A 16,481-nucleotide genomic window follows, 5' to 3' on the forward strand; every position below is an offset into this window, starting at 1 on the left:
AATTAGCAGTTAGCACAATGCTGTTGTTCTCGGGCCTATAATTATTATTCCTTTCCACATACATGATTGACGACATTGACAATAAGTATACATCTAAACGTGGAGTGGTTTGAGCGGCCCTGCTAGATATAACTGTGCTAATGAGGAGGCTTGTCTATCTGTCATTTTCCGCGCTGCCTACAGTGTAGCTGACTACATTTGCTGTGATTACACTTCTTTGGTGTCTGCTGTGAGTTCAATCTCTTCCTTTGTCTCTGCTCTCCTCCTTCCTGCTTTGTGTCTTATGTGTGCTCCGTGTATCTTGACTGTGGTGGACTTCTTTGCCTACGGTAGGTCTGATAGCACGCGGCGCCCCTCTCTGGCCGCTCTGAGTAAGCGCAGACCGGTGGTGGTTGGGGGTGGGGGGGTGGTGTTGGGGCTTGAAAGGGGTTGGATTGCAGTGATGATGACAATGAGTGCTATGGCTTTCTTAGAATTGTGCAAGCTTAGGTGCTGCGGGTGCTTGAGGAATCTATGAGAGCGATTTTAAGCTGCTTCGCAAACAAATCTACTGAACTGATATGCCGCACCGACTGCTATGTCTTGAATACTTAGAGATTGCAATATTTTTGAAAAAACTATAGAGCAAAGATGTGTTTAGGTGGTTTGAAATGAAATCTCATCCTACGGTTGAGCCTTTGAATGACGAGTGCACTCAGCAACTCACTAGAGATCACTAGCATGCATGTGCAAGGGGTAAGCTGGGTATTTGTCAAATAATAAGCGGGAACATTACCTAAACTGAGAGCTTTGAGCATGTTTCCACCATGACCAGGCCTCGATTGTTTAACGCAACACAACAAATTTACAAATTATAAGACAATTTTGGTCTGAAATTCACACACTGCGCCACACCTGTGCAAACACGCTCCGAGTTCCACGACAGATAAAGCTGTCTGTATCTCTTGACAAAGACCAGCATATTCCCTTGCAGTAGGTACCATTGAATGGCCACAACTTGACTTGAGAGTAACTTTCCTGGATGACCCATGCTGCTGACATACTAGGTGACAGTCATTGACCCCCCTCTCTCCCTGAAGCACGGGTCTCACTGAGGAGAAATGGTGGGCCAGAATGTTTGCCGACAATTTCAGTCGTTTCAAAGTTTAATTTACAGTCAACCAGCTGTTTAAAATACACATTTTCTTTGATAAAACCTCCCACAATTCATCCCATTGAGTTGACCAAAGGGCATACATTCAGACAAACCATGTCTTTATTTTGAACCCCCACAGGAAGTTTGAAAACAACCGTAACATTCTCAATATAGCATGATTCTGCCATGAATGTGTACATTTCACTCAGAACACATTTCTCGCAGAGGTTTAAAAAACAAAGATAAGAAACATACCAGAAATTATGAAATCTGTCTTATAAATAAGGTAATTCATTTTACATTTGCCGTCAGAAGGAAACTTGGATCCTGCATTGTGTGGCCTGGCATGCTTGAATGAAAAGCATTTAACACAATGAAGATAGAGAATGCCACATAAAAGGATATTGTGTGAGATTGTGTGTGTGTGAGAGAGAGAGAGAGAGTAATGGAGGTTTTAAGCATGCATGAGAGCCTGCATGTAAGCAAGCGTGTGTGTGAGTGTGTGTGTGCAGTACAGTATGGTGTGCAGTGGGTGTGATAGTGTGTGTATTATCTGTGTGTGTGCCCTGTTCCTCTTCCAGCTCATCAGTGAGTAGCTGGACCCTCCACTCTTACGAGGACATCAGTGTTTTTTCAAGAAGACAGCCATAGGAAAGTAGGCCATACTGAGATACCATCCAGATTCATACAGTATCATAAATGAAAGTTTACTTTAATATTCATATCAGAGCAAATTGCCTTGACTCGGTTAGTCTCGGCCGCCTCTAAAAAGATGACAATCTGAAGAGTCTCTTGGTGTGATGTAAAAGCAAGATTGATCCATCTTCAATTATCTCAGGAGCATTTAACTGTCAGTAAACTGCAGATTTATATTCCCGCACATGATCAAGAATCACAATATTTCACATTAGAGTATCAGCCGGAAAAATCTGCTCTCTGTTTTGGAGGTTTTAAATCACATCAGCAATTCAGTTAACTACAATAATCAGGCTGGAGCAGCAAAATCCTATCAGCAGCACAAGTGTGCACACAATAATCAAATGAAAGCAAACAGTAATATTGTCTGGCCTGAAATAAAGCTGTTTGTCTAACAGCTCATATTATCAGTGAGAGGGAATTCGCCAGCAAAGTTTCAGAGCGTTTCAAGAAAAGTGTCAGGAACGACTGCGTCAGGGGTTTCATCAAATCACACCTATCCCTCAAAGCTCTGTCCTCCAGTTCCTCTCGGGAAGGACGCTCTGCTTCTTGTGACAGCGCCTGTTTGAAAGGCTGTACACGGGGGGTGGACACTATAACAAGAACACCTTGCTCTAAAGTGATATGCAGTGCAAAAGCTCTGCAATAAATACTAGTGCTCACTTTTGTGTCCAAAAGACAACATTTTGTTGAGAAAACATCCCATAATGTCCCTACGTCAGCTCTTGCTCATCTTTGCTGATGCAGCGTTGTGCTGTGTGGGATACGTAGGCACCATTTTGTAGACTTTTAAAAAGTTCATATGACTCATTTTGGTTGAGTTTTTTATGATTGTGTAGCTGCCTGTGTATCTGCCTGTTTAACTGCAATGCAGTCCCTTTACAATCCTAAAAAATCCCATGATATGTCGTGTTCCTCTTATTTTACCCAACCCCATTACAATTACAGGCAGTTACACAAGTACATCCATATACAAGTTTGGAGAATCACTGATTTATGAGTACAATTTGACAACTCCCAGAGGTTTTTGCATGGCTGTCGTGTAAGATTGCAGTATATTATAAGGTGTTCCTGTTTTTCTGTCCACCCCCGCATATTGACTATTTATGTATTGTTGTTTCTCTCTAATTTCTCACCCTTTTATCTCTGTCTCTCTCCACTCTTTACACACAAAATAGTTATATTAAAATGGCATTTCTACACTTTCTTTTAGAGAAATTCCCTACATTGGATTTTAGCAGATTTTATCAAACCAAAATATAAAACAGCAAATGGTGTCACCCAAGAAATAGTGAAATCAAGTCAGGTTGCAACCGTGGTCATCGATGAACTGATTGCACTAGTAGCAGCGGGGTGACAGGGGTAAGTGGCAGGTAGGTGCTGTGGCTAACCGACTGCTGATGCCCGAGGTTTAGTGTTCAGCACCTCACAAACTCCCTCTCACCCTTCTTCTTCTGCCGCCCGTCCCCTTTTTTCTCTGTTCAGAAAAACCAGGATGATGATGATGAAGAGGATGATGTGGAACCTGGACTGACCGGAGACGAGAAAGAGGAAGAAGTGAAGGAGAAAGAGAAGCTGGGCAAGCTGCAGTACTCCATCGATTACGACTTCCAGGAGAACAAGGCATTTATTTTACATTTTCGTCCATTCGTCCAAACGAAAAGCCTGTAGGTGCCATAACACTACTTAGCTCAAGTTCATTATCTGTATTATTTACGTCACCTTTATTTGCTTGTTGAGCACTTCCGGTAATTGTCACATGGGTGTGGTTTGGTTTATAAGTCACCTGTTTGATGTCGAGTGCACATGACAGAGGGTGAGCTTGTGCTGTCATTTTTTCTGTTGACCGTTTTGTCCATAGTTATTATGTTTTGATTTTGTTTATTAAATATCCTTAAAACTATATTGCTTCAACATGGACTTTCTTTTCGAAAACGCGTCACAGTTTAAAGCCAAGTTTAGCCTCTCGGCGACTCAAATGTAACTGGGGATTGAGCCGCCACAAAGCCTTTGGCCTGTTATTTCATGGTTCATTATGGAAATAGAGAAACAGGATCAAGCACACAGTGAAGGACTTTTGCGTTTGAGCTCGGGGAAACGCTCAGTGACTTTTAATCTCTTCCTTTCCTCCCCAGCTGACTGTGGGAATCCTTCAAGCAGCTGATCTCCTCTCCATGGACAGCGGTGGAACCTCCGACCCCTACGTCAAGGTGTTCGTCCTCCCCGACAAGAAGAAGAAGTACGACACAAAGGTTCACAAGAAAACGCTCAACCCCGTCTTCAATGAGACCTTTGGCTTCAAGGTAAGCTAAAACACGACCAACCTTTTACATATTACTTATTAAACACAAGCCGTTTGATTCAGACAGGTCCTGTTAGAACAGAAATGTTCCTCCTGTCTTCCTCTATGTCTGTGAGCTTTAAGAAGCTGCTTTCTTTTCATCCAAACACCTCTGGCCAGCAGTGATGAAAAAATTGCAGCAGACATATTGAAGGAGAATGTGGTAGAGAATCAAATTAAAGGAGAAGGCCACCTCATGCTGCTGACACAGCGCTATATATAAAAAAGAAATCAGTTTCCTTGTCAAAGTCAGACGAGCTCTTTTGAAGCTGCATGTTATTAAGTCAAGGCCATTTTCAGCTCCAGGCCAAAGTCAGAAACCATATTGCTGTATATATTTCTGATCTTATCTGCACCAAGATTTGTCAAAAAAATAAAGCAACTCCTATAAACGACACAGATGGGTGAAATGGGATTACTTTCTGTCCTCTAGATTCCATTCCAAGAAATCGGAGGAAAGACACTTGTGATGTGCGTCTATGACTTCGATCGCTTCTCTAAACATGATGTCATTGGAGAGATTAAGATACCCATGAACACCCTGGACCTGGCCAAGCCAATTGAGGAGTGGAAGGACCTGGACAGCGCCGATCAAGAGGAGGTGAGAGTCCTGCAGTGACGTATAACTGTTCATACTTAATACTCACTTCAATTGATGTATGCTTTATATATATTTAAGGCCAGAAACAATGTGTTGATTTTAAGAAATCTCATGAAGAGGCTTTCATTTATATTTTTACAGTGTGAATGTGTTGAGAATCACCCCCTGAATCTGCAGCTCCCATCGACTTTGCAGAGCTTTAGATTGGGTTTCCGCTCAATGTAAAATTGTATGTCTTTACTTTGCTGTTGAGTGTCTCTCTCATCGCTCTATTAGGTGCAGGTTTTTAGTAGAATAAGCTCTAAAAGCCACTTTACCATACCTGCTCAACACCAAACAACAGACAAACACTGTTATAATAATAATCTTTATTTGTATAGCACCTTTCATACAACAAGTGCAGTCCAAAGTGCTTCACATAGACATTTCACAGAAAATGTATCTCACACAGAATACAGATACCGATAAAAGACATAAAACATTTCATAGAGTAGACATATATAAAAAATACATTTAGATTAAAGGTACAACAATGAAATTGTACATATAGACTAGCTGGTAAACAGAGTGGAGTATTGAGCAATAAGTTGATCAGAAGAATTAGTGGAAATATTGGGCTTACATCCACCATGTGGCCACACACAATATCCCAAATGAATCACAATGTCACCCTGTAACTGACAGATGTGTAAATAGTAACTAACCACCAGATAATATCTCATATACTTTGCAAACTGTAGTCATAATGCAACATGTTAAAGATGGTTTTAACATCCTGAAATATAATAATTAGGACTCAAAAACACGTTTTACTATTTAGAGCAACCTGAATATCTGATTAGATAATAAGAAAAGGCAGCATGTTTTCTGTTTACCAGAAGGACTCGGAGGGCGGAAGGACAAACTTTTAGTCGTCCTCTGTCGCCATGCAGACGCTCACATTGCGTTATAAAAACAGCTTTTAATCAATGAAATCTCCCCAGAGCCACCTTGGGATGTAATAATCACTCTACATTTGCTTGCTGTTTCAGAAATGTTATTAACTTTGAAAAGGCCAACGAGCTGTAGGCTACTTAAGAATACTAGTAATGGCTGCTAAGACAAGTAATGGCAGCAGGAATTGTTTGTATTGACAGTGAATGTTTTAAATGGGATTTCAAAGGGGCAGTTTGTGAGTTTTTTCCAGCACAGCCAAGACATTTATTCTGCGTCAGACCTGCTTTAACTTTCTCTCCTCATCCCTCCTCCTCACAGCCGGAGAAGCTGGGAGACATTTGCATCTCCCTGCGTTACGTCCCCACGGCTGGCAAACTCACCATCTGTATTCTGGAGGCCAAGAACCTGAAGAAAATGGACGTGGGAGGACTGTCAGGTACATGAGCATCAGATTCCTGCATTTCATCTCCACACTGACGCATTTGAATCTATTTCAGGGTTCAGAATTTGGCAAATATCACAAGAGCTTAGTGTGTAATGTGGGAGCTTGCAGCGTGACTGCAGAGTAAACAGGAACGTGCCTGAGAGCGCATCCATTAGGGCGCTGTGCTCATGTGCGACGCTGCAGTGCTCCATTCAGCAGCTCCACCCCCCCCCCTGGTTCAGCATTGGCCCCATCTGTTGGTGCATCGCAGCACTGCAACCCAACCCTGCAACTGCAAGAGAGTTTTTTTTTTTTTTAAAGATCTCCTATCATGCTATTTTTAGGCATATATTATAGGTAGTATATATATTTTTAGGCATATATATTTGCTCAAAATACCAGACTGATCATGCATTTTAGACATTCCTCATGTCCCTCTATTTCAGCCCTATTGGAAATAAAAGAGGGGGGAAGCTTATTCTGAGTATCTGATCAGGAGAATTACAGATACAGCTAAATGCTGCTGTGATTAAATGCCATATCATGTTCAAAACCACATTAAATCAGCTTTGACACGATTTGACATTCTTTCTGGTTTTTAGATCCCTATGTGAAAATTAACCTGCTGCAGAACGGAAAGAAGCTGAAGAAGAAGAAGACGACAGTGAAGAAGAACACTTTGAATCCGTACTACAACGAGTCCTTCAGCTTTGAGATTCCTATTGATCAAATGCAGGTAAGGATGGGACCTGCTTAATGTATCAAATACTGTATACAAGTAGAACATGGGTGTACTACTTACTGTACAAAGGCAAATGTGTACCTAGATCAATACCAGTGTGCACTAACAAGCAATTAATCATCAGGCAGAGAAAATCCATTCACGCTTGGAAGTAATTACATGGACACAATGATTCTTGTCCCATGCATTTTATTTCATTTTAACTGAACATGACTGACAACGACAGATGGTCTCTTTCAGATAAATCAGACGATGGGAACACATCTGTTCATATGAACAATTTATGTTTTTACACTTTGTTGGTTTTGTATACATTTAAACACTTATATATCCAACTCTCAAGAGAAAAGGGCACAAAATGCCAAACTATTGCTGTAACATCATCCTGTAACTTACACTTGTGCTACTGGCTATTTATACAGTAGATAGAAAGAAAAAAACGTTATTTATTTAACCTTTATTTGGAGGCTGTGCAGTGCTTATTGATATCTGAAAATGTTGACAGAAATTAGCATCGAAGATTCATATATGATCAAATCTAAATCGTGCAGCACTAAAGCAGGGCAATGAACATTTTAAAAGTCAAGATAAATTATCGCAAGTCCCATTTCCCAACACCTAACCAGAGAAACCCCTGTGCTGACACCTCACCATCTGTACGCCCAAACACAATATGCAACATCAACTAATAGTAGAGGATCAAACCCTCAAAAAAGCTTTTAGTTTTCGAGATACCCCTTAGTAGAACAAAGCACAGCCATGTTTTTGTATTACTTGAATATGTTTAGTTTATGAAATGGATGGTTGTATACAAATATTTTGCTGCAAAATGTATTTTTTTGGTGGATCTTTGGAACCTTCCCATAACCGAAATCAGTGAAAATGAAGACTCCTCTGAAGGGGGCTGTGTCGGCTGTATTTCCAGAGATTCTTCATGTATCTCTGGAAATATAAAAAGATATATATAAATCACCTGCCTTTAAAAAGTAAAGCATCTTTCCCCTCCCTCTCATCCATTTAATCGCTGCAGCGTTCTTATTGTCGTAATGCTTTCTCTCCCAGAAAATCCTAGCTGTGATCACAGTGCTGGATTATGACAAGATTGGCAAGAACGATGCCATTGGGAAGATCTTGGTGGGAAGCAAGTCCACGGGGGCCGGGCTCAAACACTGGTCCGACATGCTGGCCAACCCCCGCCGCCCCATCGCCCAATGGCATCCGCTGCAGCCAGAGGAGGAGGTGGATGCCGCCCTCGCAGCTCTGAATGCCAAGAAGTAAAACTCCCCCCTGAACACATCGTCCCCACCTCCACCTTTACCCCTCCCCACCATCTCCCCCCCGGCCCCACATATCAGTGTATATTCCAGAAGAACACCCCGACTGTACATCCGCTCCCTCCAAAACCTCCAAAACCCACACCACCCCTTCCTCTCCTCCTCTCTCCCATCGCCACCTTTCAAAAAAGATCCATTCAACATGATGGGAAATATAGTTTAAAAAAAGAAGCATCATGTAATAAGAAATCATGTCATTGAAAAAAGAAGACAAGTTACAGGATGGACAGATACTCCGTTGATTTCATTTAGATCTATTTTTGTATTGGGGTTGTGGTTCCATTAATAAGAATACAGAGTAGACTACGAAGAACAGTAAGAGTGCGTTATGGGAATCTGGTGATAGAGGGGATAAAACATACATTCACTCGTATTGTACTTCTCACCCCTTCCCTTTAGTAACACAGTTTGCTTAGAATAGTGCTTAATAATAAAATGCTTTATACTGCCATATGATAGAGAAATAACACAAGCAGGTCCATTCCTTAGGTGTTTTGTGCACCATTTTCCACACCTGCCAGTTATCATACTAGCTGATTCTATTAGTTTGAGTACATTCCTAGAGTTGGGTAGCGAGTAGGGATAGGCACATATCCAGTTACCCACAAACACACTGCCTTTTTGATTAGTTAACCTTTCCACCCATCGTCTCAGGAAAACTGAGAGGAAACTGAAACTCCATGCCTTTTTTTCTAAACGGGTTCTATTATTCAAATACTCCACTTGACGAGAAAGAAAGGTTGGATCCAAAAGCTTGAGCGTTTGTTTTTTTTGGTGACGTTAGGCTTGCGACTAGTAAAAGTTCATCCATCAAATGGTACGTTAGGGAACTGGTGGATTTTCAGTGAAAAAAAAAAAAAAAAAGGGTATTTGTGTATTTTTTGACTGCTCAAAAACGGCTGTGTCTGTCATTTGAATAACAAAAAGCGAGGGAACATCAGAGCGGGTGCAACACAGACTGATTCCAACCACCAATGACATGATATTTGCAAGGTGTCGATTACTGCCTGCAGTCTACCACCTCCCCTCCCTCCGATTCTGTCTCTCACTCGTTCAGTGTTACTGCCATTAGTCATGGACTTGACACAAGGGTTTTACTTCAAAGGAATCCCTATAACCGTCTTACAGTCATAAAGGAGACAAGCCTTCAAAGTAACAAAATAAGCAATTTTCAACTACCAGGGACGCCTTCCAGTTAGCGGTGTTGTTCTCTTCATTTCTTGATTTTTTCAATCTTTTATTTATCCAATTTTATTTGAATTTATTTAACTTTTTATTCCTCAAGCACTTTAAATCCAAATGTTACTTTTAAGTACCCTCAGAAACCAGAGCTTTAATTATTTATGTCATTAGTAACAGCTGGTTTAAGGAAAAGCAAAAGAGCAAGGGGAGTGCATTATGTAAGTTTCTTTGTTGTTGCTTTGTTTTTCGGCTCAGTTTTTTGTGTATGTGTTTTGATTGTTTGATTATGACGTTTCTCACTTGATTGCAAGGATATGGTCTGGAAGAAAGCACTGATCCGTGTGTATTTTATACACAGCTTACCAAACTGTTGAATTTAATTGCACTACTGGGTATTATTCTGTTGTGTGTTTTTTAATGATAAAATGTTGTGAGATTGAATTTTTCTGTGGCACTTGTGGCATGCCAGACAGGTCTCCTCATAATAATGGACTCCTCCAAAAAGAAAAGAGACACATTACAATCTAATGCTCCCAGGCTACTTCGATCCTTGTAATTGGTTCAGTTTATCTATAAATTCATAATCTGTTGAAGAAGTCTTTTGAGGAGAACATTCAAACCGTTGTTTGACCAAAACTCCTCAGCCCTGAATAAATTGGTGGAAGCTTGATTGTTAATTAAAGTTCTGACATGTCGGGTGCTTTCACCCTGCTAAAAGGTCAAGTTATTAATTAAAATCAGGGCTGTCTTTGAACAACATCAGCAAAAAGTACCCGTTGACTGTGTGCAAGAAAATGCAGAGTCAATGTAAATCAAAATGTCGACTTCTTTTGGGGTTAAATTAATGTTGGCTCTTGTCACTTTCTCTGTTGGAAATTGTATCTCTTTATTTTTTTATGACCAACATAGACCAGGTTCAGTTTATCATCCCACATAATCCTTTTTCCTCTGTTGATGAAGCAGCACTAAAGAAAAGGCAACATGGAAGCAATCAAACAACCCATTGGTGTGTAGTTTTGCCTATATACATAGTTCATACACGTTGATACTGCATGTTTATACAAAATACTGTACATAGGAGCATGTTTTAGAGACGAAGCAAAAATATCTCGTGTACGTAAATGGGTGTCATTTGTCATTTTAATAACACAAACGAAGGGGAAAAAAGATGCACTGTATATTTTCTAAATGAAACAAATGTGTATTTATTTTCCATGAGGGTCATTGGAGAGAATGTCATACAAACATTAGAGTAATATTACTAATAACAACTTTTCCACGCCTGAAATTGTTAAGCAAGTGTGTCGTCCAGTACTGTGTGTGAGTTCATGTAGGATGAAAATGTAGCCGCATGCTTGCTATATAATTCCTTGTGATCACATTTTTTATTTTGATACCATTTATCTGCCATACGTTCTGTTTCATCTGAAGGTGTGAATTATTTCTGGATTTTATTGCTATTGCGTTTCTTTCTTTTTTATCAAAATATGTTCCAACTTTTTTAATGTTCAGGATGTGGCGGGGGTCTCCAAGTCTGTAACTATTTTCTAATAACAGATTTGGCCTGATGTTATCTGAAATAACTTCTTAGATGAAAGTTGAATAACTCTGATCTATAGGTGGATTGTAGGAGTCGTTATATGAAGTCTGTTGGATCATATCTTTATGTGTTTAAAGGGGCCAAAGGATGAATAATCCCATTCTTGTGAACACTGATGACTTGGAATCCCTTCTTCTCCTTTTTACTTGGAAGTTCTTAATTTCCCACTTCTGAAGTATTTAAATGACCTGAAACCCTTCACGGCTGTGTCTCTTTTACTCTGTTTATTATACAATACGTGTACCTGTATACAAGATAAATGAATAAGTTATAAAACTAAAGCCATAAAACTCTAGCACTAACTCCTTAGAGCTCAGCTGAGTAGCTAGAGTTTATTTATGAAGAAAAAAAAAGCTGACGTCTTCATTGTCCTTGGCCAGTGTTTCTCTTTTACATTCCGTTCAGAGGTCTTTGTTCATCAAGAGGGCAAACATCCACTTTTATGTAAATGTGAGCTTTGAGAGCAGTTGTGAGTTTAGTAGAGTGAGTGTGTCTTTTTCTACTTTCAGAGCTGTTGATGTCCTTGTTTCATAGAGGTAGCTGATTTTACAGTATCGTGATTAGTAACGTATATGCCTTGTTTTGATAGCATAAATATAATATCACAAATCTCAATAATACAGCTAAAATGATATGTATATACTTATATAAATATGAGACCGTGTTCTTTTTCTTGGGCTGAGTGCAATTTATGAACCAAACCGGGTCACTCCTTAAGTTTCTCTTCGTCGGATTCAGCAGCAGGAAGTACTAGTGACCACACGTACAATCAATAACACACTGCTCTGAGCTTTTTTGTTGGTTTGTTTAGCATTTTTGCTCAAGCAACAAAACAATATAGTTGGAGATCCAGTGATAGAAAAAGCAAAAAGAGAGAAACTTAAAACAGTGGCACCCAAATTGTAGCCTGAATCCCTCCCATAGGACTATGCATAGTATTACGATGTAGACGCATAGCAGAAAGTGTGTAAAAATATAGAGATTATGTCATGATACGGCACTAAAGGATGATCCAATTGTTGGTAAATATCTTTGAGAAGATCGATACCACTGTGATGTCCTTCTAATGTGGTATCAATCTTCTTATTTAACTATTGGCAACATGTGTATAATTATTTCCTGAAATATTCCTTTAAGTTTACCTCCGTTGCTGATATTTCTCTGAAGTAAACGTTTAAACTGCCATCCATCTAGTCTGGAAACGATCTCCAAGGTGTTGCACATGATCTAATGCAATATTATATTTACTCACTGTCCCATTACTGTTACTGACTGTGACCAAACCACGCACTGAGAACAATTCAAACACAAGATTTCAGTGTGTTTTTAAAATACTGCCAGTACCTGGTCACAGTTGCCTGCATTTGTCTACACTGTTTGAATCTACAAAAGCTACAACGATTCACGCAAACAGAACACATGAGATGATGAGGCAAATGTGATCACAGGTGAAGTTATAGCACATTTAAGAGATTTTTTTATTTTATTTTATTATTATACTGCCCGGGTCACAACGGTCATCTAAGTTCTATGGGGGACAGAGAGTGGGAGCTGTGTGTGTGAATATGTGAATCAAACAGATAAAGTGTAGGCCCTTTAGCAGAAATGGTGCAAAAACACAGCACTAAAATATATAAACACAATATACAGTACAGGTCTGCATGCACCGGACACATTACTCATTCCTAAATGTACATCTTTGTGTGTATGATCGTAATACTCAAACAATCTTAGTTTAATTTTAAATATGGAGGTTATTCTGTTCTGTGTAGATGTACAATACCTTATGCACAACTGCATCTGAAACTGTGAGCTGTTTCAGCCGTGCGGACAGTTTTCGAGCACCGTTCTCACAACTCTCTGTTTTTTTGTTTGTTTTTGTTTTTTTAACAAACGCTGGGATTTAAAAAGGGAAAACATCCAAAGTTCAGTAGATCATTAACCCCCCCTGTCTAAATGTGTTGAGAAGCCTCAGCGGGTACAGACGTCACTTTGAAACACGTTGTCTTGTCTCCTCTATTACTCGCTGTATTTCTTCTTTGTATTCTTGTGCATATGTGTAATCACTTCTTCTGTCCTTATTTGTTTCTGTGATGTATACTTCTAATGTAGAATGTAGGACTGTATTTGAATCAATGTCAGAATCACATTTGCTTTCTGTTTGTGTCTCTGTCCTGTTTATGTGTAAACCAGCTATGTACCATCAGTATGATGATGCTGACTAGGAAGCGGGCTTGTTGATTTCCTCCTCTCAATCTGCTCTTGCTGAGCGTAAAGAATGCCGGACTTCATGTTTACAACATGGACATACCGTATACTGCCAAACATGCAGGACCGTACCAAACTCCCCCTCTTGAGCGCTTAGTCCTCCACCTCTCATCCCTAATGCAACAAATCTTCTTTTTTCACCTCTTTCTCTTCTTCATCATCTTTTAAAAGCGTGGGAGGACAGTCAGGTTGTGTCCTCTAGCTGTGTTTCTTCGTGTCTAGTGTCGTGGTGCGCGTGTTCATGTCAGTACTTGTGCCTACTGTGGATCGCATGCTTTAGCCCTTGACTGGACACAAACGTTGCTCACCAACTCCTCTTGACCCTTATGTGGACAAACGTTGGGGATCCTTATAAAGTTATCAAGGGAACCAAATAACTTATTACAAATTTATCATATGTGTTACCAGTTCTGTAAAAAAACAAATAGGAAATAAAGGCCTTTTAATTACCATGACTTGTTTGTGTTTTAATATGCAAAACGTTCAGCTCAGCCGGCTCCTAATAATGTGTGTGCCTCTGATGCATAATACATTAATGTCACACTGAGACACACTCCTTTCCTTTACAGTTTATTAAGCAAAGTGTATTATCATTGTGTATTAAGCATGGACACGTTACACACATTTTAACAATAGATACTGTATAGTTCAATTCTGTGTAGAAATAGCGGACCAATTAGTAGTTCTGAGTAAGTGACCGGTGTGACAAAGATAGCCCTGGTGTTACAGCATCACATTGTTAAAGGAATACTTCAAACACCGGGGACTTTCGCTACTCATCCATTAAAGTGAAGAGAAGACGGATACCTAAATTATTCATGTCTCTGGCACGAAAGGAATTTTAATGCAAAAGTCTGGCTGTTTCATACATTAAATATGATAACACACTGTTTTAGACCAGGGAGGACTTCCTGTTGGATGACAGTGAAGGCTCCATGACAAAGGAGCGTCATGGAGACTTGTTAAGATAAAACAAAAGTTCAAATATTTTGTTGAACCCAAATACTGAGAATTAATCCAAACCATTTTTTTAAAGCACCAGTAGACATGGCCTCCAGAAGTGACCAGAACAAAAGAAGATCACCTTCATGAAGTAACGCTTTATTTCAACGCTTTATTTTAAGATGTAGCCAGATGTACCAAATAAGTCGATGAACTCAGGCAGTTATTTATGTAGCTCAATATCAACACACAACAAAGGATGATTGCAATCTGGACCGAATATAATTAAAAGTGCAGGCAACAGTTTATTCCTCAAAACGTTAGATTGTGCTTGATATTTATTTTGTTTTTGATCACACAATATTGTGAGGTTTAAAATGTCAGCAGTGATTCGCAATTTTGACATTTGCATTTTCATCAACTAGCAAATAAGATGGGCTGGAAGTCAACATTATAGATGTATTCCTTAAAAAAGTAAACAAATGATTGAAGATTAGAACTATGAAATGCATAAATAAATAAATATATCTCTATCACATGACATATAGGACACTTTTGTTCTCCACAAACACACACACTGTCTCATCTGTGTAGCCGTTCTGCTGATTTGAAGCTGAATCCTTTACACTTCTCACAAACATTTAAGAATTGGCGACTGAAACTGACAAAGAGAATCTGGCACAAACTGAATTATGTTATCATGGAAACTGACACTAGCGAGGATACAGGAGTGTTGCTAGTGATGCCCACACACTGTCCACTCTGTAGAAAGTGCATTACACAAAGTAATCTGCATTGCATGGCTAACATACGAACCCCTTTGAATACCAAATACAGGGAACATTTTAGGGTTAACAATTATGTCATATTCAAAATAATAAGGATTTCTCTAACACAAACATTTATCTAACTAGTTCTAAATAGTTTTAAGGCGACAGAACTTTATAACACTGTAGTGGCATAGGTATCGTAAGCAGGCACTGCTGAGTGGAAACCCTGAGAGTTGACAATCAAGGCAATCACAAAGCAAATCATGCATCTCATTATATCTTTATCATAGAGTAAAAATGTTCAAAATATTATTTTTTTACAACATCACTAGTCTTATATAAAAGTGTATGCCAGAAGCCGGAACATTTAATTTTCAATGCATTCTTAGACCGGAGCAAACATGTTCTTGCCATTAGGAGAACTGCATCTAACAATCCTGTGATGGCGTCAATGATGGTTCATACTTATAGTATGCCTTGTTGGATTCATATCAATATCTAGCTTTTGTTTCTGGAACTGGAGCACCTATTTGTTGCTTGGTTAGGCCTCATTTAACATGTGGTCATTTGTTCTGATTTAAATGACAATGATTTTAAAATACAGTCTATGCCAATGCCAAAGTGGCCTCGGTTTCCTCTAGCTTCTGTCACAATTAAAACAATATTAAAAAAACGTTTCTGCAGTGCAGCAAGTAACGTGATGTTTCAATGTAATGTGTGGGTATAATATTGAAACAGTACTTCCATGCAAACCCCTGGATGTGTTTTATATGGTCCCTATTTAAATACTGTGAATTAATCGTGTAGATATATTTGTTGCAACTCCATCGTCACACACGGTGAAAATGTACTGAAACTCCATAACACTTCTCTTTGGATCTTCATAAGTCCCAACAGGAATTTATTTCGGCAGAGCAGAGGAGTCACAACTTGGGACATGGTGGATAATGAAACTGCCATATCGGGGTTGGAGCGTCCACAGACACAGAACAGGAGCTTCAGACATCTTTTTATTTGGACAGTTTGCTGATGACTCGAATCAGAGCCCCGTTCTCATCCTTCAGCCTCTGGTTGTCTGACTTGAGCTCTGTTAACATCTAGGACAGCAGAGAATAGGAAATGATATTAGAACACAATATAATGATCACATATTTATATTTGTGAAATGGTTTGTTGATGGTTTCTCATTTAAAGCTGTGCACATTACCAGCACTGTTCACTCTAATGGTAAAATATCTTCAATGATAATTAACCACAACAGTTGAGGACATGCTCTTGAGTATAATCATGCAAGTGAGAAGTGACTTTGTCAATATGGTCTGCATGTGAAAAGTGAAAGAGAACAAAGTCAGAGAGAGAAACTGAGAGAGGGTCAATTTCCCCAAAACTAGGTCATGTCCCTCATGAGGAGCGATGACTAAAAATATCCAACCTCTTTGCCAAAATATTTTCCCTCTACTCGAAACAAACAATAAACCTCTGCTCTTAAGCTGTGACACATTACCGACAA

The 16,481-nt window shown here is 39.4% G+C and overlaps 1 protein-coding gene across 3 annotated transcripts in view; it reads left to right on the forward strand.

Annotated features, from left to right (window-relative positions):
- LOC117543088 (synaptotagmin-2-like) overlaps nt 1-13,711 on the forward strand; it is a 65,510-nt gene extending 51,799 nt beyond the window's left edge. The window contains exons 5-10 of one of the 3 annotated variants that reach the window (XM_034211146.1): nt 3,317-3,454; nt 3,967-4,134; nt 4,606-4,773; nt 6,028-6,145; nt 6,736-6,869; nt 7,938-13,709. In XM_034211146.1, coding sequence (XP_034067037.1) covers nt 3,317-3,454; nt 3,967-4,134; nt 4,606-4,773; nt 6,028-6,145; nt 6,736-6,869; nt 7,938-8,153 — 942 coding nt within the window. In that variant the 3' untranslated portion in view covers nt 8,154-13,709. Of the gene's footprint in view, nt 1-3,316; nt 3,455-3,966; nt 4,135-4,605; nt 4,774-6,027; nt 6,146-6,735; nt 6,870-7,937 lie in introns of all 3 variants that reach the window. The other 2 variants (XM_034211148.1, XM_034211147.1) reach the window with 2 other exon arrangements.
- The last annotated feature ends 2,770 nt before the right edge of the window (nt 13,712-16,481 follow it).

The sequence above is a fragment of the Gymnodraco acuticeps genome, unplaced genomic scaffold (assembly GCF_902827175.1).
Source record: "Gymnodraco acuticeps unplaced genomic scaffold, fGymAcu1.1, whole genome shotgun sequence".
Taxonomy (NCBI): Eukaryota; Metazoa; Chordata; class Actinopteri; order Perciformes; family Bathydraconidae; genus Gymnodraco; species Gymnodraco acuticeps.